Source organism: Tachypleus tridentatus, chromosome 5 (genome assembly GCF_004210375.1).
Source record: "Tachypleus tridentatus isolate NWPU-2018 chromosome 5, ASM421037v1, whole genome shotgun sequence".
Lineage (NCBI taxonomy): Eukaryota > Metazoa > Arthropoda > Merostomata > Xiphosura > Limulidae > Tachypleus > Tachypleus tridentatus.
In genome coordinates this window covers 17,314,231-17,341,406 of record NC_134829.1, presented here as the reverse complement: position 1 = coordinate 17,341,406, position 27,176 = coordinate 17,314,231, and the positions used below count along the sequence as shown (strand labels likewise).

General features: G+C 32.9%; 1 protein-coding gene across 2 annotated transcripts; it reads right to left on the bottom strand.

The window, feature by feature from the left end:
- Window positions 1-5,045: 5,045 nt before the first annotated feature.
- LOC143250625 (uncharacterized) lies at window positions 5,046-21,402 on the bottom strand. Of its 2 annotated transcripts, none has more exons than XM_076501474.1 (8): window positions 21,266-21,402; window positions 20,261-20,349; window positions 19,205-19,273; window positions 18,954-18,986; window positions 16,997-17,053; window positions 12,186-12,230; window positions 8,647-8,770; window positions 5,046-5,289 (listed from the first exon to the last, which is right to left on the bottom strand). In XM_076501474.1, the coding sequence occupies exons 1-7, from the start codon at window positions 21,327-21,329 to the stop codon at window positions 8,681-8,683; spliced, it is 447 nt and encodes a 148-aa protein (XP_076357589.1). In that variant the 5' UTR covers window positions 21,330-21,402; the 3' UTR covers window positions 5,046-5,289; window positions 8,647-8,680. The 2 variants fall into 2 exon arrangements, with proteins under 2 accessions (XP_076357589.1, XP_076357591.1); XM_076501476.1 differs by having other exon boundaries at window positions 5,046-5,286.
- Between the last annotated feature and the right edge of the window lie 5,774 nt (window positions 21,403-27,176).

Here is a 27,176-nt window from a genome sequence, read left to right as displayed (position 1 = left end):
TTGGATTTGCTTATTCCAAGGAAAAGATTAGCTGCGATCCATTTCCAGAGGTCTTCTTCAAAAAATTAGTTCTTTCATGACGGTGTTTGTTGAGTGAATGATCTGTTCCATCATATTATCAGAAATGAAACTTTTGAATGTTTCGAATGGTGTAGAGACTCTTGGAGCAGCTTGCCTTGTAATGCCTGGGTTCCCATTGAATATATTGAGAGCTGCGGTTCTCCTGTTGATCCTTGAAGATGTTGTTGAATAACTAAAATTCTTATCTTTGGACAAAAGTTCGTTCACTGGCATCGTAGTAAGATCTTCTTGATTACTTTCTTCACTTTTAGAAGGGTACGGCGCGATTTGTTCATCATTTTCGGCTTCAGAAGGATCATCATCACAACTTTCAGAGTAGTCTTCGACATTATCATGTTCACTTTCATCGTCGGATGGTTTTGTCAGTAAATGTACAGCTTCATCAAGAGATATCATTTTTGACACGGTTTGAAGATTTCAGCTCCTATATATATAGGATTTGTGGATTCTTCCAGAATATTCTAGAAGCTTCAAGAATATTCTAGATTATTCTAAATACTTCTGTAAAGTTTCTAGAATGTTCTAGAACAGGCGTGGGCAAACTAGGCAATAATCAGGACCGTCTAAAATTATTGTTGGAGTAGAGTTATTATCCTAAATATCCATCTTTTGAAAAGAAGTTGTAAAATTAATATATTTTTACTATAATTTGCTTTTTCTCGGTTGCCCAGGCCTGTTCTAGAATTATTCAGGTAATAAATAAAGTTATTTTTATGTTTTTTGATCTGGGGCCTAATAGGCCCCAAAATACCCTTAGTGGATGTTTTAAAAAAAATTTTAAATATTATTTCGCAAATGTCTGAAAAGTCAAAATATTATTGTTCCTTAAAATATAAAGGGATAGGGTCAGTTAATGGCAATTTCATTTAAATACAAAATTATTAGCCTCATATTAATAACCTTTCAAGTTGCTTTGGGGCCTATTAGGCCCGAATTTTCGTATGAGTGTTAAAAGTAATTACAATTATGATCCAGCGTGACGTATCCATTGCAAAGTTTACATGTTGTTCTTTTGTTACGTAGTAATACATGGTTGCTACAAAGGAATTATCTATCTAGTGATACAGCGAAATGTGGAAAATCTTCCACACAATCCAGTTTTAGAAACTTTTCTTCCACATTTTCATTCTCCTTCAAGGCAATAACACCAAGTTGTTAGTCATATTTATTAGCTGGTACACTGTATATTTGGTTTGGCTGAATAATAGAATAGCTCTGTTTACGTCAATGTTGTTTGGTCATTCAGTTACCAAAATTAGGTGCTGGAATTATCTTCTCCTCTTACTTTCTCCATACCAGTAGGAACCAGTTTAAATCACAGTCCTCCTCTTCCCTGACTATTGCCATAAGCCAACTAGTGTACGAGGTTAATGGTTTCCCAGCATTCATTACAACAGTTCAGTTGCAGATCTATCTGTGCTTCATCCGACGCCTTGACAAGTAATCTCCAAATGTATGTTTTATTCTCCAGCTGTTTGAGGTACGCGACGGTAGAACGGGTATTTCATGTAAGCAGCTTGTGAAAATGTGAATTGTGTCAAGATGAAGGTCCTTATTGATTGTGTTGCGTATCAAAAGGTGTACGTTTTTTTGTCTACTGGCCTTCATGTTCATCGATTCTCACTTATTACAAAACACCACATTTTGCTTACTTTGGCTGGATTATAATACCAAACAATGTAAAAATGTAGTTCTAATATTCTGTGTTCTACCGCGACTTTACATCAGCTTTGCTTTATACGTAACTTATTGATTTAGATATTCAAAATTTTTATAACATAATGTAATCAATCTTCTCTATGTAGTTGTAGCCTGAAACCGAGGCATCTATCAAATGGTTATAAAAAAATAAACAAAAATTAGTTCTACTGCAGGAATGAATAAACTACTTGTCAAGTTCCCGTATTACTTAACATTTAGCAGTGTCATTTCAAAGGATATCTAAGGTACATTAATGAGGCTAATGATCCTGTCTCTCCCGTAGGAGTCCAACCTATTTGTAAGAACACAAATGCGTAACATACATATTTCTATTGAAACAAAATGTTACGATTTAGCGGTTTCCTTAAATTACATAAGAGGTTAAATATTCAAAATGGTACAAAAATGTTTTAAATTAGTATTTTATTAATTCTATATTGTTAGTATGCAATGTATCCTGAAATGTTTCAGGTCTAGTGCTGTGTAACACTAACCTTATTGTAAGCACACAGTCACTCTTGCTTAATCAAACAAGGGTATATAAGACTATTTTAACAATTACGAAATAACACACTTCTTATTGGTTTATAGAACTCGATTATTAGTATTACTCGCCGACACCTACCTAACTATTAGCTTTTCTGTTCTAGAAAACTTGGAATTACATCTTTGCAACTTCTTGTGTAGCTTTTAAAACTTTTTGATCGTAAGTCCCTGTATCTTGAATCTAAATTTAATTAAAACAAATATTTACGTTTGGTGCTTCACTGGTAGCGCTTTTAGTTTTCAGTCGCACCTGGCGTACTTTCGAGGGAGTCGCGATCATGTTTCAGTTTAATGAATGTATGTGTCAAGTGGAGACGTCTATCAGAAACCAAAGTATGATGCTCATTCGTCTATTAATTAACGCCTAAGAATTATATGAGCTGCTTATTAACCACCAATAGTATTCAGATATGAACAAGTAAACAATTATATCGAAATAATCCAAGTAACCATTCCTTGTGACTGAAGATATTAAATTTCCTTACGTGGTGTGTTATTCTTCAATTTAAGAAATTATAATGTTTGTATAATATTCACATTTTGGACATGTACATACGAAATTATGATTTACATAAAAAACTTTGTATGATCAAATCTTTCAGACGGAGAATTTTCCATTAATGACAAATTTTCACAATAGACATTCTTTAAAAAAAAAAAAAAAGCAGTTTCAAATAATTCACAATGTGTTTCTGGTCAGTTCCAACTCACACTCTTTAAGTAAATAACCTGATCTTGGAATTTGTATATACGATGTTGTTGCATCTTGCTCTTTAAAGTAAAATGAATCCCAGTTTTTGTTTTGCACATTGCCCATGAATACACTTCACATCTTGGGTTCTATAACTATACCTGCAGTAAACAAAATTAAGACTTTATCACTTAATAACTTGGCCCGTCACCAACTTGTAAAAGTTGTTACGCCAAACAAACAAAGAAAACTTTTCAAATTTTGTAGAAGACACTGTGTGTGAATAAGGCACACAAACGTCTTATATATTTCTGAGAGTGTGTTAGCATTCTCTATGGAGGTATGCTGTAAAAATGGCCACCACTATTGCAATAACATATAAACATAGATGAAGTTGTTACGACAACAGCTACCATAACGTTGATATGAAAAGCTGTTTCTTGAGTTATACTTGCTTTTCACTTTGACACGCAACTGTACAACTTTAATCTCTAAGACACTTCTGTGGTGAATGACCGTCAGTTAGTTAAAAACGCGGAAAAAGGTAAAAGACATTAACAGTTAGTTTATTTGCTTGTTTTGAATTTCTCGCAAAGCTGTACGAGGACTATCTGCGCTAGCCATCCGTAATTTAGCAGTGTAAGACTAGAGAGAAGGCAGCTTGTGATCACCACCCACCGCCCACGCTTGGGCTACTCTTTTACCAACGAATAGTGGGATTGACCGTAAAATTATAACGCCCTCACGGCTGAAAGGACGAGCATGTTTGGTGCGTCCGGGATTCGAACCCGCGACCCTCTAATTACGAGTCGTACGCCTTAACCCACCTGGCGATGCCGGGATAGGATGTTAGGTTATTAATAAGTATAGGTATAAAGGTGTTCCTTTTTATAGGTTTAATTTTTGTTTTAGTTGCTGTATAAGTAGGGCTTCATTGATTTTGCATTTGTTTATATTTGTTTCCCTACTTAGTATCTGGGTGTTTTCTATGGTTAAGTTGTGCTTATTTAATTTGCACTGTTCAAAAACGTATGAAGATTTTTTATTTTTTGATCTAGTTTCCATTTTTCTGCTTGTTTCTTCAATATAAAGTCGTGGCAGTTGTTGCATTGTATTTTATAAATTATGTTGGTGTTGTGTTTGTCAGTGTAGATTTTACATAGAATGGACTTTAGTTTTATACCTGGATTTTGAACAAATTTGGTGTTTACTGGAATGTTGTGTTTTGTTATGTTTTTTTCCAAATGTTGGTTATTTTTTCGCTGATGTCAGGAACATATGACATGCAGCAGTATAAGTTTTTGTAGTTTGTTGTATCTTGGGATTTGTTGTAGTTTTTTGTTGTTGGTCTAGGTGTGTGCGTATAATTGTTTCACGCATTTTTTTAGAAAAACCTGTTCATGTTGGTGAAGTGTTGTTTTATTTTGTTGCATTAATTTTATCAGGTGAGCATAGCTTTGTGGCTGTATTTATTTGGTTTATTAATATGTTGAGTTTTGTTTTGTTTCATATGCTGAGTTCCAGGGATTCTGTAATCCAGTGTGGGTGAATTTTTCTGTGGATTTCTGTTTTGAATTGGGCATCAATTGTAGTGATCTTGAGATTAAGAAATGTTATTGGTTGTTTTTAATTAAACCAATATAAATAAATACCTTTATACCTATACTAATTAATAACATAACACCCAAATGCAACGCTCCCTACAATCCTGTGCCCGTTTATACTCTCGCTCTAAGACATGTGTCCGGCAACGGTCGGTTGCAAACTCTGTCAACCTGAAGATGATCTAGAAAGGTCGAAACATTGTTTTCTGCTTATCAATAAAAGTGTTAATACCCAAACCAGCCGTTCTGAGATACATTTAGATTTGAAGTGGGTTTCTCGTCTTCAAGAATTAATTCACCAGTTTTATTTTGTTGTTGTTGTTTTCGTCAGTCCATATAGTGAAAGAGGATTCGCTTTTGTTTTTGGGTATCGTTCAAAGAATGCTGTTTTCTCTTGTCTGAACCAAAATAATAAAGCACGAGCAGTACATTACCATTTTATTGATATAAATTTAAACAGAATTTTACAGTGACACAACATTGTTTAATGTTACAATGATATATAATTTGTGACCTAGGAGTTCTTATAGATATTGTCATAAGACGTATTGTATAAATATTGGCTTAGCTGAAGGATCGAAGTGAGGTGCCTGGAAGGTCGTGTGAAGTTTATAATATACCGTCGCCTTTAACAATCTAGCTATAAAAGTTTACTAGTCCAAGCTGCTAAAAAAGAAGTATATATATATTATTATCCATTGTTGAAATGAAAATATCTACTTTATATACAACAAATTGAGGTACCCGTTCTTTGATCTGGCTATGAACTTTACAAAATGTGGGAAAGGATGCTATGGTAAGTAACACAAAATCCTAACTTTCACACAATGTATTCATAACATAACATAATATTACACTATACACCTATCTATACTATAGTATATTATTTTATACTACCTTGCGAAGCTTTGAGAACTCATTATGCACACATTTAAAGCGTGGTGTAAACCATGCAATAAGTTTGGTTTGTTTTCTTTGAACTTCGCGCAAAGCTACACGAGGGCTATCTGCGCTATCCGTCCCTACTTTAGCAGCGTAAGACTAGAGGGAAGGCAGCTAGTCATCACCACCTACCGCTAACTCTTGGGCGACTCTTTTACCAACGAACAGTGGGATTGATCGTTACATTATAACGCCCCACGACTGAAAGGGCGAGTATGTTTGATGCAACGAGGATTCAAACCTGCGACCCGCAGAGGTAGCAGCTAAAGTCGTAACGGTAGGAGTGCTCTCTGTTGCTTGCTTTCAATACCTAGATGTTAATGTATCTCAGGGCGGCTGGTCTGGGTATTAACACTTTTACTAATAAAACAGAGAACAACGTTTCGACCTTCTTAGGTCATCTTCAGGTTAACAGAAACGTTGTTCTCTGCTTTATTTGTAAAAATGTTAATTTTCCCTTCCACAGGGTATAGTTGAAGTTTCTTTCTAAGCCAAATTATTCCACCCACCACATTTGAGAGTTTTATTTCCAGATCACTTTGGGTGTGCAAAGAATAGCTATCCTTAAATCTCTACTATTTTAGTCATACTTGAAACAAATTTGAGAAAATACAAGAAAATCGTGTTTATAGAAGAACATCACTTGCGTACTCAAATGCATCACGCCACATCAGTTACTGAATGAAATACTTTGATCTCAGATAAAATGTTAATTGAAAACAAATAGATATAATACATGATATTCTCCGATGTCCTAGAGATAGGATATATCTAGCAAACAAATGATGATATACATTATGAATCAGTGAAAAACTGGAACAAATACATTATCTGTCAATAAACAAGAAACATAATAAATCATCTATAACGGAGAAAGAAAGATTCTATACCATCTCTCAATAAACAAAGACAGAAACACAATATCTATGAACTAACAAGAGAGGAGATACACCATTTATATACTAACAAGAGAGGAGATACACCATTTATATACTAACAAGAGAGGAGATACACCATTTATATACTAATAAGAGAGGAGATACGCTATTTATATACTAATAAGAGAAGAGATACACCATTTATATACTAACAAGAGAGGAGATACACCATTTATATACTAATAAAGAGAGGAGATACACCATTTATATACTAACAAGAGAGGAGATACACCATTTATATACTAACAAGAGAGGAGATACACCATTTATATACTAACAAGAGACGGGATACGCCATTTGTCAACAAAGAAAAGACCGGACACATCATGTATCAACAAACTAAAGACGAGATACACAATTTATCAAGCAATAAGAGACAAAATACACCATCTGTAAACTAATAAGAGAGGAAATGCACCATCTTTCAACAAGCAAGAGAAGAAATACACCGTCTGTCATTTAACAGAATATGAGCTACATCATCTACAAGCGAAAAGTAGATGGAAACATGATCTATTAATTGCGCAAACAAAAGACAAGGCAAACCGTCTGTCAGTAAATACAAACGAGTTACAACATCTATCAACAAACACGATATTTTTGCTTGTTTGTTTAGAATTAAGCACAAATCTACAAAATGGGCTCACTATACTCTGCCCACCACATGTATAAAAACCCAGTTTTTAGCGGTATATGTCCGCAGACATACCGCTGTACTACTGGGACGGGGCTAACGCGACATAGAATTCACTATTTACCAATGAACAAGGGAGGAGATATACCATCTGAATTCATGCCCAATCTACCAATAAATAACAGGCAGAATACACTATCTGTTAAAATAATAACACGTTAGCTATTGATATACAAAGACGCGGGCACGACATCGATCAATGAACAGAGATCATGACACAACACGTGCCACTGAACGAGGCTGGGAAGAAACAGCCTATCACTAAATAATGGTAAGAGTGTAATCTTCTAACTAATAAACACAAGAAAAAAACCACCTGTAAAAACCTACTTGTATCAAAGAAAAAAAAAAAGGTAAAACATGTGCATTATTGATCATGGAAAAAGGAAATGATGTATCATCTTTCAACGAACAACTGACAGGATACCTTTATTTAAAAATAAACAAAATATTAGATGCGTCAAAAAACAAGGACAATAATATACCATATATCAAAGAACAAAGATGGAGCACACTATTAATGAACAAGTTACGGGATACACTTTACCAGAGAACAAAAGTCGGGATACACTTTACCAGAGAACAAAAGTCGGGATACACTTTACCAGAGAACAAAAGTCGGGATACACTTTACCAGAGAACAAAAGTCGGGATACGCTTTACCAGAGAACAAAAGTCGGGATACGCTGACTAGCAATTATCATTAAGCAATTATCATTAAGAAAAACACAGAATCCATTTCCTCACTGTTTTTATTTTGTTTCGTTCTCTTCATATTTATAACAAAAATCAGAATAACGGTTGATTTTCAGTATATTGGTGATTTAATTATATATATATGTACTGATAATTATTTATTTCATTTCAAAATTTATATTGAGATTTAGGACCTAGCAAGTTATATCCATTCAAGCTCAGCTCTATTAATCTCAACAAACCACGGAACTCCACCGTTACACACATAGTAAACAATGTATATTGCAAGGCGTTAAATGATGGAATTCCCTTCCTAGTGGATGTGTTAAATAATAAAACTACATCATTACACACAGCAAATTATAAGACCCTGTCGCTGCATGCATTAAATGTTGAAATCCCGTCGCTATATGCGTTAAATGATTTTTTTTTTCTGCGAGTATTAAATGATGTAAAGTAGTGATGAAATTCTGAAAAGAAACTAAAGAATAGAGGTACTCAGCTGGATGAAGTGGACTTGTTTTTGAGAAACGAAAAAAATGTATGTATACACATATACATGTGAAAATAAAGATGGATTATTTGGTTGCCTATGAATAGATACTTTCGAACGGAAAAATGAAACGCACACGTATCCAGAAAAGCAGCTCAAATAAATTCCGGAAATATTACCGCCTTAGAAATTTTACCAGGCTTCATAATACCCGTATAGTACCCACTTCTAGATATGAAACTGAGATCCTAGATACATACCTTAACGTTTTTCTCATTTCTTGGTGTAATTTGTTTATTTGCGCTTCCAAAACATGAAGCCTCTTCTCTGTCCCCTAGATCTCCATCTCACTCTCCTGTTTACCCTCTGCGAAAGGTCACAACCCTGTAGGTAAAGAGAAAAGAGTAGATTATTGAAATTGGCCTTAATTTTCTTTGTTTTCCTTAAAACAGTTTATTCGTGTCAATTTAATCAATCAGATTTAATCTCGATCGATAAATCTTTTAATTTCCTTTATCCAGTATTAGTAAGTAATTTTACAATATAATACACTGGATTTCTTTATTGATTTGTTGTATGTTATTCTATTAAAATATAATAATGTTTAGAAGTTTTACTATAATTTAACAGCATGCTAATATGTAAAATTCAAACAATGTTTTGGATATCATATAACAAAATAGGTGCTTAAAATATTCATGGCTCGGGACAAGAACTCGCAAGAATTTTCGTCGTTTAAGTGGAATATCAATCATGGTTTTCTATTTTAATTTCGAAAGAGCACCATATGGCACTGTCAGATATGATAGAGGTATGTGCCCCGTGTGCCAATGCTTAGCGAAGTCTTTGTTAGACGTTTTTCTCATTCTCTAATACAACCAAAATTAAAAAATCAGATATTTGCTAATGTAAAAAATTCAACAATTATATTCGTAAAAAAAAAACATTTCAACAGTAAAATAATTTATTTTTAATTTAATTGTATTTTATCTCATTAATAAATCAAAACATAAAGCATGTTCTTACCCATATAAAATAATACGAAGATAGTAACACTTACACAGAAGAAATACACATAAGTACGAGTTTTGTGCAATATATCTCAAAGTTAATGAAATATACAAGTGAAGACAGAATGATTTTGTTTGTTTGTTTGGGAATTTCGCACAAAGCTACTCGAGGGTTATCTGTGCTAGCCGTCCCTAATTTAGCAGGGTGTAAGACTAGAGGGAAGGCAGCTAGTCATCACCACCCACCGCCAACTCTTGGGCTACTCTTTACCAACGAATAGTGGATTGACCGTCACATTATACACCCCCACTGCTGGGAGGGCGAGCATGTTTAGCACGACGCGGGCGCGAACCCGCGACCTCGGATTACGAGTCGCACGCAAGTGAAGACAGAATGAAGTAGTGTATATCACAGTTTTCACGTGATGGTATTCTAAAGAAAGGCCATAGTTTGCATTAAAATGAACCAAGCATTTAGCTGCTCAAGTCTGTGAATCTAATGGTTTATAATTCGCTTCGTGTTACTACGAAAATTAAAAATTTTCTTATTCGATCAGACTTTAAAAGCTCATGTGTTGGCGGAGAGTGCTGTCGACTAGCTGACTTTTCTCAAATTTATCAGTTCGAGTTTAGGGACAAGTAACCTAGGTACCCTTTGTGCATTTAGCTCTTCGCAAAAATTCCAAATAGACAAGCATATTAAAATGGCAAAACTGTTATCTAAGTAAGTATATAACACCAACACAAACCACCACGTCGTTATAAATTCAGTATAGGTCTTTTGAAGACTAGAAATACGTTCACATTTAGTGCTCCTTGTTATGGTATTCAACATTACAGCAAGTCCAGTTAAGATAAATGAAATGATTGGTGAAACTACTTTAGTGAAAACACAGCTGCAAATACATTGGATAATTATTATTTCTGTTAAATGAAAAATGTTAGCTACTTCAAATCGTTTATATATATAAACAAATCCTATTGCGTTTTCAGACTAAATTATTACAGTTTAGAGACAAAACTGAGCAGTATTTTTGCATATGACATAGCGAATGTATTATCTAAAATTAAATGCCAATATACAATGTTACGTATTACAATTTCAAATATCCTAAAGGTGAGTTAGATGATAATTCATATTTAAAAGATAAATAAATACCGATATTTATCCAATTTATGAAACTGCCAACAAGACTGATATACACAGTTACTTTTTATAAATATATCTAAATGTACAAACAATAATACAATTTAAAATAATAGTTATTACAAATAATAATTTATGTACAAAAGTTTACAAAAAATATCAAGTTTTCTTGCTGGTCTAGAACTTCCTTGATGTTCTATGGATGGTTCTCAATGAGTGAGCGAATTCCAAGTTGATGTAGGTACAACCCACTTTACAGGAGCTAACTGGTTCTGAGATCTAAGTTCTTCGCTTATCAGGCGTCGAGTTTTTCTCCGCCGAGGTTATAGTTCGTAAAAAATACTAATGTCCCATATGAATCGGATGAAGTTAAATGGCTTGTAATGTTCGAAATTTATAACCGTCCCTCGCAAAACATCTGAGGTTTTCAATTAATAAAGTTAATAACGGTTATAGCTTCAGAGGTTTATGGTATACCAACTGTAGTAAACCAATAATATATATTTACGATGCATTAGTATTTAAGTACACACAAGTATTGTTGATTCTTACACTCAAGAATTTTCTACAACTTCAGTGGATAGGTGGAAATTTCGCAATACAGATTTAACAGTATATGTTATGTGCATTTCCAAATATAAATTTAATTTAAACATTGGTATTAAAATAGATGTATAATAGTAAATCCGTCACAACACACACATTACCGTCTCCAGTTAATGAATTTTAAAACTGTATTATGATTTACCAGCATAGTAACTACTGTAAAAGGTTTAAAATAGCATTGCATTTTATATTTGTAAAATAGTGCAAAAACTTATTTCGTAATTCGGTATCGCTTCTAAAATCATTAGCCTACACTGCTTCAAAACGCCTAAATTTCACTCGTGTATATATATTAATGAGAAATCATGATACAGTTTTGAACAAATACTCTGAACGAAAATAATTATTTGAAATAAAATAATAAATTTTGTTAAATCCAAAATCAAAGTTATCTTTTCTACGGTGATTAATTTTCATTGTAATTTGTTACAAATTATACTGATTTTTGTTTATTTCGAGTGTTGCGTTTTGTTTGTTTGATATTAAGAACAAAGCTACATAATGGACTATATATCCACTACAGGGATCTGAACCTTATATCTAGAGTTATAAATTCGGATACCGCTGAGTTACCGGGGTGCCAATCAACTACGTCAATGAATATAAATGTTGATAGCCGTTTTACATCTTGATGGTGACGAAAGTTTCAACACGTCTTGAGAAAAGTAACTGTATAACTTACCTCTTGAACTCCAAACTGTATTCGATGTTAAACTTACCTCTTGAACTCCAAACTGTATTCGATGTTAAACTTACCTCTTGAACTCCAAACTGTATTCGATGTTAAACTTACCTCTTGAACTCCAAACTGTATTCGATGCTAAACTTACCTCTTGAACTCCAAACTGTATTCGATGTTAAACTTACCTCTTGAACTCCAATGTCCATGGAAATGCTAGGCTACGATTTTCTTATCCGTTTTTCTATTAGTTTCCAAAGCGTTCACTTACAAATAAGGAAATGTTTCTTACTTTTTGTTCGATTATGAAATAAAATCAACTATTGTGCTCACTTTGGTGAGATATCAAATACTCGCCTTGCCAATCACGTGATTCAGGACAAAGGTGAGAGTGTCGTTTAACTGAAAACAAAAATAATAATTAATATTTTCTCTCAGTGTATTTCTTATGAATAATAGACAGAGACAGATTAAATTAGTAGAATGAAATATATTAACAGAATATGTACATAGGCGTTTTTGTTTATTATGTAAATAAACTCGAAGAAGTAAAAAAATTACACTAACAGGAAATTCTGTGTCTGATGCTATATAGGTAATACACTCTCGTTTGTCTGTCCGAAACGTTTCTTATACATTACTCGATCAAACGCTACAAATCTCATATCACTAGAAAAGCTTTTGTCAAAAGAACCCAGATTGCATATTGGCTTTTCAATTCAAATGACTTTTTTTGTTTGGCTAAACATTTTCATGCAACGGGTATGTTACACAACAACACAATGTTGTTGTTATCACGTGACGAGTGGTTTCGACTTCAACTTTATATTTTTTATTTGCAAATTATTTCACAAAGACAGCTCTTAATAAATGTGTAATATCCTTAAAAAGTATTACATTAAATAACATTTTTGTGAGCTTTTAAAACTTATTTATGTCTAAAATACGCATGCGCAGCTCTTCAAAACTGTTTTCAATTATTGTTGGATTGATTTGTGTTTTTAATTAAATTTCACTCTACTAGGAATGACTTGTTGTAGTTAAGCACAAAGCTTCACAATAAGCTCTCTGAATTCTGTCAATCACAGGTATCTACATTCCATTATTTCATCAGGCAAGAAAAGATGGAAGAATTGAAGGCAAAAGCAGTTACAATATTCATTATTTATATAATTAATAGAAGACTCCCAGCCTTAAATCAAACGTAGAAAAAAGTACATTTGATTACCTACACACGTTTTCGGGTTAATTTTAGTTAACGTTTAGTCAGGTAACTTGCCTTGGTCGGTAGTTAATAACACTTTCAGAGAGACCTTGATTTTGCAGCTCGACAATTCTGCCACGTTCAAACTCTGTCAGCTTTTTACCCAATGTAACACAATAGATGTCAGTGAGAGATGTTGACAACGCTGATGCTTGAACACAAATAACTAAATTTCGTTACATGTTTACCGATTAACGCTTCGTTTCAGTATGGCCTTAAACTGATGACCAGCTAATTTTATAATATTCACATTTTCCCTATTAAATGCTAAAAGTTTTATTTTTATTTTCCCTTTTCTTATTTTTATCTTTCAAAGCTCTACTGAAATAAGTGGTTGAGTCTAACAACGCAAAATGCATATTTTTTCTTTATGTTCATTGGACTTAAGATTTTGGCCAGCAGTGTATAAGTATCAGTGATGTCGAGAAACCCACTTGTTGAGAAATTATATGCAAAAACGGCTCGTTTGGGTTGAGAAAATATTTTACATAGAAGAGCGAACAACGTTTCGACCTTCTTCGGTCATCGTCAGGTTCACAAAGAAAGAGGTAATTGACCGGAAGCTGAACACATGTTTGAAAGGGGTTGTGTAACTGTGTGTCGAAATGTAGAGGGCGTTATTAGATGTTTGAATATATAATTTTATTTATTTTATTATATTAATATAGGTATAAAGGCGTTCCTTTATATTGGTTTATTTTGGGTTTAAGTTGTTGTATAAGTAAGGCTTCTTTAATTTTGCGTTTGTTTATGTTTGTTTCTTTATTTAGTATTTGAGTGTTTTCCATGGTTATGTTGTGTTTATTTGACTTGCAGTGTTCGAAAACGTGTGAAGGTGACTTTTTATGTTCTTTGAACCAGAGATTTACGGACTTATACAACGAAACATAAACCAAATCAATACTAAGAACGACAGAGACAAAAGATCTGCCACAACAAAAAACTAAAAAAACTAAGATGCAAACAACAGAAAAGACACCAAAACGACAAACCGTTGACTAACCTCATAATTAACAGATCCGACGAGAAACAACTACTTAACAAAGGACTCAACTTCGCAATAGCACTTAGGTACATTCCAACCATAGAAATCAAAACATGTTTAGAAGACCTAGCCAGGAGACTTGTGATACTTTCTACAGAGAAGAAAAACAAGGAAACAACCAAACACAACCAACAGAAAGAAGACAACTTAGATAATTTTATTGACATCCAACAGCCAAACTTCCCAGGTAAAACTACAAATTTATATTTTCCAGAAACACCTAAAAACAACATCTTAAACGATTTTTTCAAAGAATTTTCTCACAAAACCATCAACATAATTTCACAAAACAGAAAACTAAAAAACAACCTTACAAAAAGAGACATTAATTTCATTAAAAAACCTAAAACAAGACAAAAACATAAAAATTCTAAAAGCAGATAAAGGTAACGCTATAGTCATAATGAACACGAATGAATACATCCAAAAAATGAATAACATCCTATCAGACACGAACAAATTTAAACCAATACACACAAATCCAACAAAGACACACGAGATGCAACTGAACAAATTGCTACTACAAATGAAAAAAGCCAACACAATTTCACAAACACTTTATTCCTACCTACGTAAAACCGACTCACGCACACCGCAAATATACGGCATCCCCAAACCTCATAAACCAGATTGTCCATTACGACCAATAATGTCCACATATGAATCGTTTAATTACAATCTTGGTAAATACAAAACATGGGCATTCTCCAAATATGTAACATCAGCCAGCTCATTCATTAAAGACTCTTTTAATTTCAAGTTTAATCTAAATCAACTTAATCATAAAGCCTTAATGGCCAGTTTCGATGTTATATCCCTCTTTACAGAAGTTCCAACCACTGAAGCCTGCAAGATAGCCTTAGAACTCTATATCCGAGACCCTAACCCAACTATAGAAATTCCCAGTAACCAGTTAGCAACCCTCATAGAATTCACCACGATAAAGACAAACTTCACGTTCAACAACCAAAACTATATACAAACAAATGGCCTAAGCATGGGCAACCTAGTATCACCAGTTCTAGCCAATATTTTTATGACACAAGTTGAAACACAAGCAATTAACACAGCATTACATCCACCACTATACTGGTACAGATATGTAGATGACACGGTTGCGGGATTCAAATCTACAGAACACATACTTAATTTTTTCAACCACATTACCTCTATACATCCCAACATTAACTTCACATGTGAACAGGAAGAAAGCAATCAAATATCATTTCTTAACCTCAAAATTACAAGAACTGACACACAATTCAAAACAGAAATCCACCGAAAAATCACCCATACTGGACTATACATTCCTTGGGACTCAGCACATGAAACAAAACAAAAACTCAACATACTGAGAAACCAAATAAACACAGCCATAAAACTATGCTCACCAGATTAAATTAACGATGAATTAGACAAAATAAAACAATACTTTATCAACATCAATAAGTTTCCTCCACAAACCGTAGAAAACATTATACGCACACACCTAGACAGAAAGCAAAATCAACCAACTAAAGTAAATACAGCTCACGAATCAAAACCACGAAACCATATACTGCTGTCTACCATATATTCCTGACATCAGCAAACAAATAACCAACATTTGGCAAAAATTAGTAACAAAATATGACATTCCAGTTAATACCAAATTTATTCAAAAACTCGGCACAAAACTGAGGTCTATACTATGTAAAACCTACAATGACAAACACCACACCAACATTATTTATAAAATACAATGTGATAACTGCCACGACTTCTATATTGGAGAAACAAGTAGAAAAATGGAAACCAGATTCAAAGAACATAAAAAGTCACCTTCACACGTTTTCGAACACTGCAAGTCAAATAAACACAACATAACCATGGAAAACACTCAAATACTAAATAAAGAAACAAACATAAACAAACGCAAAATTAAAGAAGCCTTACTTATACAACAACTTAAACCCAAAATAAACCAATATAAAGGAACGCCTTTATACCTATATTAATATAATAAAATAAATAAAATTATATATTCAAACATCTAATAACGCCCTCTACATTTCGACACACAGTTACACAACCCCTTTCAAACATGTGTTCAGCTTCCGGTCAATTACCTCTTTCTTTGTGAACCTGACGATGACCGAAGAAGGTCGAAACGTTGTTCGCTCTTCTATGTAAAATATTTTCTCAACCCAAACGAGCCGTTTTTGCATATAAAAAAGTGTATAAGTATGGTTCCATTCATTCTGAGATCCCAACTATAATCCCAAGCTTCAACTATAATGCAAAATGATGCAGGTTGACTGGGATTTAAAGTAGAGACATTTTCTCTAGCTCACTGACAAATATCTGTATATACATTTCAATGTCTTTACACCTGAAAGTTTAAAATAAAACATAGTCTTAAGGTCATACTATATATCAAATCCTTTTTCCATTTCGCAAGAAATATTAAAGTTAATCAAAGAGAGGTTAATTCCAAATAAACTCCCAATGCCATGAAACAATTTTGTGTATATCACAATGCTTAATCAATATTGTTATTGTACATTTCTAGAGGTGAATTATAATTTTAAGATGAATTTTTAGTAACAAAAAATGAGGTATCTACGCAGCGGACAACCTACGCTAAAACTATCAGGTCGTTAACTCATATTTTTACCTTTTTTATGAGGTTAGATAATACAGTTTTTTAGAAATTTTTAGATGATGTAAGTGACAACCTGGAACAGCATTTCGACCAAACGACTTTTACTTGTCTGTAACTCATCTAGAAAGTACTAAATGAAATGGTTTTGAACTCTCACTTTAAAAACGTTTCTAACAGAAGTCTGAACGAGTAAATAGAAAGATAAACTAACTTACATCACTTTCAGATAAGTTGCCAAGTGCTTGACCATTAATAATCCCATTTTGATCCAACTGCAAAAAAAATAACTTGTACGATAAAACTATCACATCAACGATACATTTTAATTCTGTGATAAAAATGTTTAAAATAAAAAACAATAATACCACTTTAACATTCTAGATTTTCTTGAAGCAACTGAAAATAAAACATACACAAAATTATCTTTATTTCAAATGACTATTAAAGAAAAATTAGAAGTACATAATATTATTTTTATTATGAGAATAAAGGTAGATAAAACGAGTAAATATCACACAAGATTTTGCTGTCTCTAATTTAAATGATGATATCACAGAAATATAGTAGCATAGCAGTTTCCTGTTTACCATGACTTCTTTTAAAGTTGAAACGTGCAACCAACTTCAACACTTATGATGTATATGTGTTTTTCCAATTGAGTAAAGATAGATACGAAGAAAAATGCATCCATCTAACTGCTTCAACAACACACTTTGTCTTAACGACCAAACTTATACAAATATATTTGTTTTTCCAGCTTGTTCTTTTGGGTTTATATTTTTACTGGCATACACAAGCTGGTGGAAAAATAATTTCCAAGAGTTTCAGAAACTGAATTTCTGATTTTAAAAGAATGTGAACTATGCCAAAATCAATAATTCATGATTTATTGTATTTATAAAAAATTTAAGTAACAGCTGCACAAGAGGTTCTAGTATTAACTGTAACACTCGAACTATCAAGAAAAAAAACACTCATTCAAGAAAAACTATCTATGAAATAGGCTGTTAAAATAAGTTATCAATGACCGCACGTTATTAAACAAAGCACAAAAATTGTCTTCATCATTTCCAATTTCTTAAGTATACTTCAATTATTCCCAACCCTCTGGTTAATAACAAATGCCAGAACCTTGTGTTTTCACCCAATATTCTTCTGCCGGAGCCAAACACTCATTTTTCAAACAAGTTTTACTCTATACAACCGATAAAACATTTTCTGAAAATTAAAAACAGTCCTTCCTAATACTTAATTAAATGCTCATTTACTTTATAACTACAACCACCTAATATTTATTGAACATTTTGTTTCAACTTGACAATAAATCAACTTGTACTTGACTGGCTATAGAACATTCAAGAAAGCAAAATCATATTGTTACTAAGACCGCACCCACGGCCCATCATGACCAGTTGGTTAGAGTTCTGGACTCATAATCTGAAGGTCTTGGGTTCGAATCCCCGTCACACCAAACATGCTCGCCTTTAGCCGTGGAGGTGTTATAATGTGACGTTCAATCTCACTATTCGTTGGTAAAAGAGTAGCCCAAGAGTTGGCGGTGGGTGGTGATGACTACCTGCCTTCCTTCTAGTCTTAACTGCTAAATTAGGGACGGCTAGCGCAGATAGCCTTCATGTAGCTTTGCGCGAAATTCAAACCAAACTTTTTCCTATCGACAAATTTATGATTTTTAAATTTACGCCAAACGAAGGTTGAGATTATTTTACGTCAGCAACATTACTCCGTACATGATGCCTGTTTGATTGAAGATTGTGATACGTAGGTAAACGTTGATTATTAAGAATTCCAGTACTGAGAAAATTTGAAATAAATATACGACTTTCTAGGATTTTCGTGAAATGTACACATTGTAATCTAGATAAATATATGTATGTGCCAAAGATATTTTCTGAATAGAAATAAATATAAGCATCTAATAAAAATTTGGTAGAATCTTGTGATTAATCATCTGAAAACGATCATAACCCTATTTTTAGTCTTGCATTAAAACGAAAATGAGCTTTCTCTAAATTTATTAAGTTATTTAAAACAGGATTAAAAGTATAATTTCTCTTTCTTTAAGTTTATTGTTTTGAATTAAGTATAACTTTAGTAACTGGTCAGTTTGAGACAAATCTTACGTGTAAAAAATACATTAATAAAGCTTCTTACCAATCCAAAGTCCTCGAAAACACATTCGAAAATCTAAAATAGGAAAGAGCATGAAGGTGTCAAGTGGAAATAAAATTACGAAATTATTACATTTTGTAAAATATGAAATAACAACGAATAATTACTATCAATATTATTCGCTATATTAATTTAAAGTAAAATAGAATTACACGGAAAACTTTTTACTCCTTTTTGCTATTTTAGTAAAGATAAACAAAAACATAATCGATTTAAAACAAACTTGTTATTACCTGTAAGAAAGCAGATAGGGTTGCGAAACTTGGTTGATTAATCGTGCAGTTTGTGAAGGAAGCTTCCAGCTACAAAAACGGGAAGAAAAACTATTTACCTTTTTAAATTATAAACTTAAATACATGTTGCATTTTTAGTAGTGACAATTGACACCATATATTTAGATCTACAAGAATAAAAACTGCCAGAGAGAGCTTAAATAAACTTGGTTTGGTTGTTGTTAAGCGCAAAGCTAGACAATCTGTTATTTCTCCTATGCCAACATCGGGTACTGAAACTCATTTTTGAGCATTTTAAGTCCTAAGAGTTACAGTTGAGACACAGAGGACAACTGAAACAAGTAGAACATAAAAGGAAGAACATAAAAACACCACACAAGTTCTAGTTGTGATGACGATCTATTCTGGTCAAGCTTTCTCTAAATGGTCTGCCTATAAAACAAATATAGAGAAACTATACAAAAGGAGACACTATAATATAATTTTCCCTTCCATACAGTTATTTTTAAAAACAGTGACTTGCAAAACCAGACGAGAAACAATCGTGTCATATAACATCGTCCATTTCAGGAAATCTGGCAGTAATTATACAGAGGGTAGATGTTAGCATTTAGTAACAAGAATTTTTATCTTCACCAGTCAGTTCCTTAATAGACGAGTAGCCATTTTTTACTACGAGCATGAAACTGAAGAGGGCAGGAATAATGTTATGGTACGGAACGTTCGTGGCCTGTGTATATAGAAACACTAAAAAGAGAGAGAGAGAAAGAAACTACTGTCCGTAAAAGGTTTTTTTAAATAAGAAAGCTTTGCTATATAAAACATTCTTTTTAACTGTGTTCAGACACCACTATTATGATCCAGTCCTAATTACCGATCATCATAAGAATATAAACAGGTCTAATTAAAAAAACAATGCCAGAAAATAATAAAATCGTATTAGCTGTTTCAGAATGTTTTAAGTAGCCCTAATTTTTGAATGCTCTAAGTATTGGTAACTTTTATTAATGGAGTTGAAAAAGTATTTATGAAAATATCTGAGAAATACAATCTTACCACAGACGGTACACTTTCAGCAATACATGTCAGATTCTTCCCTTCAAGCACTCTAGATCGATGTCTCCACCTAAACCATCGACGACCGTCTGCAACAATAGGTAGTTTTAGGGTATGTTTCTGGCAGTTTTTGTTTTCTTTAAAGTACATAAATATGTTCATGAATCTTTTCTTGATGATAAATTTTTGGATAGACTTGTTAGAAATAACTTAGTATTTCTTTAGCGTCCAATGAAACTTCTTCTTAAAACGATCTCCCCTTAGATAGCGGATCTAGCTATTAGAAGTGTCAGTTTAATGTTGTCGTATAAATCATCTCTCAAAACTTGTTTTACCAGCAAGTCGTTGAAATCTCAGAAAACGGAGAAATGCGGAAAGAGCAAAAATTTGAAAATACGAAAATCAAAATTGAAAAGTCGATGCGTAAAGACAGATAAGACTCAATATTATCAAAACACTTTCTTAAAAGACTGATTGTTACAAAAAACACTACATTTAATAAAAATATTTCACACCTTAATTTAATTAGTTAATTTTGTCCTTGAAATATATTGAATATTTGAAAAATGTCTGAAGCTAAGATTACTAAAACCATAGTCACCATATATTATATATTGAGAAAGTGGACGTGAAGGCATAAGTTCAAAAATGGTTTGTAGATTACTTAAGATTTTCATAGTGAACAGGGAGTGAGCACGTTTGCTTTATCTTCTTGCAAGATATTTTGTGAAACTAGGATAAGATATAAAATTAATCTTTCCATGAAAAAAAAGATTAGGAAGGTACAAGTTTTATGCTATATATTATTTTAAAAAAATTTAATTATGAAAAATCTTGCGTAATCTACTGCTAACTTTCGGCTTACGCCTACTCATTGAGAGCCGAAATGAATGTCCAATGTAAACATCAAGACTTTGACAATTTAATTTCTTAGTTCTTTAAAACACAAGAGTGTAGCCAGTTATATGTGTTCGACCATTTTGGCTAGGTAACCTGATTACTTACCATTTACAGTCCAAAGCGCTGCAAATAAAACAAAAACTGCAAAAGTTGTCTTCAACAAATGCATTTTCAGAAGTTGGTTTTCTTTTTAAAAATACACCTACCGAGCTGTCTGTTTGCTTTCAGTAGTGTATCTCCACGTATGCTCTGTAATCAGTAGCATAATCCATTTTATAATGTGTCCACATTTTTAATATTGACATTTTGTTTTGTTTATTTTTTACAATCAACGTTTGAGTCACACCAGTCGTAGAAAACTAAGATATGTTGTTTGATTTCCATTTAATGTTATAAACATGGTTAAACCGGATATGAGTTGTCTTACAGCTGTGTTTGTTGTTGTTAACAAGACTAAAGTTAATTTTCCAAAATCACAAAATAAAAGGCCATGCAAGCTTAATATTACTGTGTTTTCATTAAATATGTAATTTAAAATTTAGTTTTATATTCTATAGAGAGAAAGATTTCAAGTCTTTCTATTAGTAGGTTACCTTCTTCAGTGTTAACTTTTTACTGACGTGCTGCTCTTCAACTATTTTTGTTTGTTCTGTTAGACTAATCGTGGAATTACAATCATTCTTTGTACATTTAAAATTACCTAAAGTTTAACTTAAGAAAAAACTTTCTTTCCATTTTACAAAATCACCATTAAAAAGATCTTTGCAAACTTACTGCCTTAACTGTAAGTTTCCAAACATGGCATTTTTTAAATGCATGTGTGAATCTATGTAACAAGTACTAGTAATATCATGTGATATATTTATTTTCACTAAGTTACGACACCGATAGGATGATATGTATGTGCTTAAAATATACAAAATAATTAATTTGTTCTCATATCATAACAGTTGATCTAGAAACAGCCCTACCAAAAGAGTTAAGTATTTGTCAGCTAAAAATATAATACGCGAATAATGAAAACAAATTGTGACAATAATGTTCATAAGGTAAAATATATGTATATCAATAATTTCATCAGAATCTTTCAAAATTGTACGTGAAAAATAAACTGCATGAGTCAGTTTATTTCGAAATCTGTTTAGCTATTAAAAGCTGTATTTCGTAGTGTGCAAGTAGCTAAATAACACAACAGTTGATTCAGGTGGATTTCACAGGTATCATCTAGTTAAGGAAAAAGGAATTACATCAAACATTCCAGTTGGTGAAATATTATTGACACACGCTGATAACCGTAGAACCGTATCCGGTTTGCGTGTATTCAGGTGGACTTCATAGTCACAATCTAGTTTATGACAAAGTTTTGTTACTAAGCCGGACTAGTTGTTAAAATGTTATTGATATAAGTCAAAACTTTGTAATCGACGTCCGGCCCACGCTGTGCGCGTTCATCAATAAGCAGCGATTAACTCAACAGTTTACATAGGTTTCGAAAGTATGCATAACGTCTAGAAAATAATAGGATATAAAGCTGAAGACTTGTTATAAAATGAGCATGCTTTAAGGCTTGAGTATTATATCCTCTTTATATTGCGCTTAAATACAAACAGACCTTCTTTTAAACCTGAAATCATAAGTCGATCTACATAAATTCCGATAGACAGTCAAAATACAGCCTCTTATCATAATAGAATAGAACTTTTGCTTATATGATACTGGAAAAACATTTTTATTACGCTATGTGTAACTTTGAGAAATTTTTATTCTGTGCACATGTATTTTTACAATAGCGGTCCAATTTTCCCGTTCTGCCTCCGTTTTCCGTCAAGGAGAGCTTTATTTTTCTCCATTCTCAGGGTGCAAATATTACGTCATGGATACGTCTCACGCGGATCTAGTACACTTGCGCCATCTATACAAATATAGTAGTATTGTCTGTTATATGTCCATGAAAATACTTTGCCGTGTGTGAAAGTACGAGTGTTTTAACAGGGTTTTTTTACCACTACTTTACCCCTATTGATGGATATTCACCAAATTTTTTATGAAGGTTTGTTGAGTATATGAAAAGATATAGGCAAATTTACGGTTTCACATTTTGTATTTTGCTGTTTTTATGGGCGTTATGGTTTGTGTTTGTTGTTTTTTTAATTATATATAAAGAAAATAACTTTTCATGTCCTAAGATAACCTTTCATCTTTTATTAATCATGAATTTACATAACTTCCATCTAGGGTATTGGTACTCCAGTTAGTTTCTACAAGTGGACTCCCTAGTTTAGAGGTAAAAAAATAATAAACAATGATAAAAGATCAAAGTAAACAACATTTCGTTAAGCAATCGTAAAATGTTAAAATACGTATTACATTGTGAATAGATAAATGTGTGTTTGTGGTATAGTTTATTTCTGAAACGAATTGTAGCTTTTTACCACATGGATTTTGAATATGAAAGTAACTCAAAGTAGGTAAACTGTTGTGATCACCCTAATGATCACAGTTGTTTTGAAGCAAGGAAATACGTCATTACTCGATATTCGAAACTAGACAAACACACTGATAAAATTATCATTTTTCAATAGCCATTTTAAAAGGATTTTTGCCCATTATTCGCGGTTGTAATTATTGTGTGCTAATTTGTATTAAATACTGTCCATAAGTCCCTTTATTTTAATGTATTTTTTATTATTTTATGCAGAGAGTGGCCTAGTGATTTTTGTGTCGGACTATGGATTAGGAAGTACAGAGTTCGAGACATGATGACACCAAACCAGGTGATTACTTTCTTTTATTGATACAATATAAAAGTGTTAATCAATCCTGTTACTACTTTAATTAAAAGACAAACAAATCTCTCGTGGTGGCGGATGTTGTTGGTTAGTTGCCTTCTCTAAACCAGTAGCTAATACATAGAGGTGACTATAACTGATCTTTAGGCATTTCTGGTAATTTATCCCACATATGTCCAAGATGTATTAAGGTTAAAATTTTCAACTCCCAGTTTCTTTTATTTGCAGCCCGGCATGACCAGGTGGCACTCGACTCGTAATCCGTCACACGAAACATGCTCGTCCTCTTAGCCGTGGGGGCGTTATAATGTTACGGTCAATCCCACTATTCATTGGTAAAAGAGTAGCCCAAGAGTTGGCGGTGGGTGGTGATGAATGACTAACTGCCTTCCCTCTAGTCTTACACTGCTAAGTTAGGGACGGCTAGCGCAGATAGCCCTCGTGTAGCTTTGCGCTAAATTCAAAAAACAGCTAAACAACTAAAACAACTTTTATTTGCATATTGTTTTTCGTATCATTCTTGATTGTTTTATGACATATCGTAAATATTTACATATAGTACACAATATGATTTTGGCCTCATGTAGTAATAAAAATAATCAGTACATTCGTTTAAGGTGCGTAGAGCAATTTTACCGACTGGTCAGCTTTTGTGTAACAAGTGGTGTATTTTTGTGTTGATTAGTGCGTGTGAAGAATACTATTGCCATCTAATTAACGGTATTACTCAAAGAACAAAGACTGAATTTATGATCACCTGTAATTTTTGTGTGTACATGTTTCTAAACAATGTCCTACAAGTAACACATGAGAGAGTTGCTACCATTGAATGCAACTCTGAATGTATTGTAACATAAGGTAATAAAATCGTCTTACGACCTCGAGCAAAAAGGTCCGAAAAATCGAAAAATATTTTACACGCTTATATTTTGACTGTTCATTATTAGCAAGCATCAGTATATAAATGGTGTAACTCTTAAAGATGACAAAATTAACCAGTTATACAGTATGACTTCAAGATAAATGTCAGAAGCTCAACTATTTTTTCCCTCTCCGTTGTAAGTTTTAAACAAATATTCTCCTCTCCATAGTAGTTCTTTTGTTGTTGTTGTTATTTTATTTTGCTTTCGGTGAATGACAGTAAAGAATTATAATTACATTACAATATACGATGTGTAGAGACAACAACATTCGCACTGAAAATTTCATCTAAAAATACTGGGAAGAATAATTCCATTCGTATATTTTGAATTTCATGTTTGTGTCCAAAATTTTTGGAAACAAAAGTGCGCCCTATAAATGGGTAGTTACTGTATGTGCTATTAGTGTTTCTATTTTCAACTCAAATATAACGAAATCTATCCTCTCATTCATATTTCTAATAAAATAATTTTTTATTGTTTCAAGCAACATAAAAATTGATAAGATTTAGGTAAATCATGGTCTAAAATCGTTTCAGTTACGTATGTAGAGGGTTTTGATGAAGGATAAGATGTTCACATTATCCCAAAGATAATCCTTCTAACGGGATGTAAATGTAGTTTTATATGGATGGACATGACGAATAACAATGGTTGTTAAACTAGATGCTGTTCGCTTTTGTTCATGAACCCCAGAAACTACCCAATCCAAGAAGAACGCTCTTCTATCGAGTATGGACTGTTTGTTTAATTGATTAGGGTTATGTGTCTCTAAATATCTTATGTATAATTTTGCTATGCCATTACTACAGAAAATAAAAAAATACAACTCGTCAGATAATATCACATTCTTCGAATCATTCATTACTTACAGTTTAATTTGGTGTTGAAGACTAATTGTTAGCTGTTATATGACAACTTTTGTAAGGTTCTTTGCATCATAAGATAGAAAGTAATTAGATTCTACCTACTATCAAAGAGACAATATGTTGTAACAGGATTAGGTTATCACCATTATTTTAACATCCGTTGATTTTCTCTGTGGCAAGAATATTTAGTTTCATTTGTCTCTATTGGTGGATTCTTATGACGAATAATTTTAAAACGTGATCAAAGACGTGGTCTTTAGAAAGCACACTTCTACTAAACAGAGAACCCACTATCATACAACTTGTAAAGTTGAGATATGTATCTCTCTTCTTAATCCCTTTTTCCTCAGACTAACCAGATTATGATTGCATCTCTATGTTTACAGGGCTTAAGCCATTACATCGTGTATTACATGATTAGTCTATTTCCAATACGTATATAAAAGAAACATTCTACAAATGTCCATGGGTGTTGAAGTTCTAATAAAGTAACCGTATGACTTTAGTTATGTATTACATATAAAGTGTCTGTAATTTTAACCAAGTTTTAGCTTTGTTCTTTATTAAACAAACTGTACATTTACTTAACATAAATTCAATCTTCCCTGTGAATATTTCTTGGACAAACAATATTAATACAGGTTTGAGAATTTGGAAGGAAACGTTTACATTGGGTATTTTCAACATGAACACATGAGTTAAATGTTTGTGTAAGAAACCACAAGGTTCAAGCAGAGCAAGCTCTAAATCGAAACTTCCAACCAGCGGGAGAGCAATGGACTAGCAACACTCTCCACTGACTCTTCTGTTAGTAACAGGGTAATGGTATGTTTATCACTTTTATAATCTGGCCAAAACTGGGACTGTAAAGCATTTTCAATGGCGTATAGTAGGCTCTCAAATCCAATATTCAGCAAACAATATCGGATATGTATAGTACAGCAAGGTTGTTGTCGCTTTCTTACTTGTATATCTGTTTTTAGCACAGTAAGCCCGTAAAATAAGCGCTGACGAAACGAAGGAAGCTAGCAGGGAAAATTAGCGAAAATAATATAATTTAAATTGTGAATTTTCTATTCATCTGCGTTAATTTTCATGTGATCATGTGATTAATTTCCCAATAAAGGTAGGTTCTATTACTCGAGTTTATCTAAATTCAAACGAATAGAGCAAAATTCTAAACATAAAGTAGAAATATTTTTTATTTTGTTTTTACATATGGTATTTATTTACACAACGAAATACCAAAATTATTTAAGCCGAAGAAAAATTATCGCTCACCCCTAGTACAGCGGTAAATCTACGTATTTGCAACGCTTTAATCACGGGTTCGATTCCCTCGGTGAGCTCGGAAGATAGCTCGATATGGCTTTGCTATAAGAAAACACACAAAACAAATTATGACTTATCTTACGGATCCTGCTTAAAAGACTTTCTT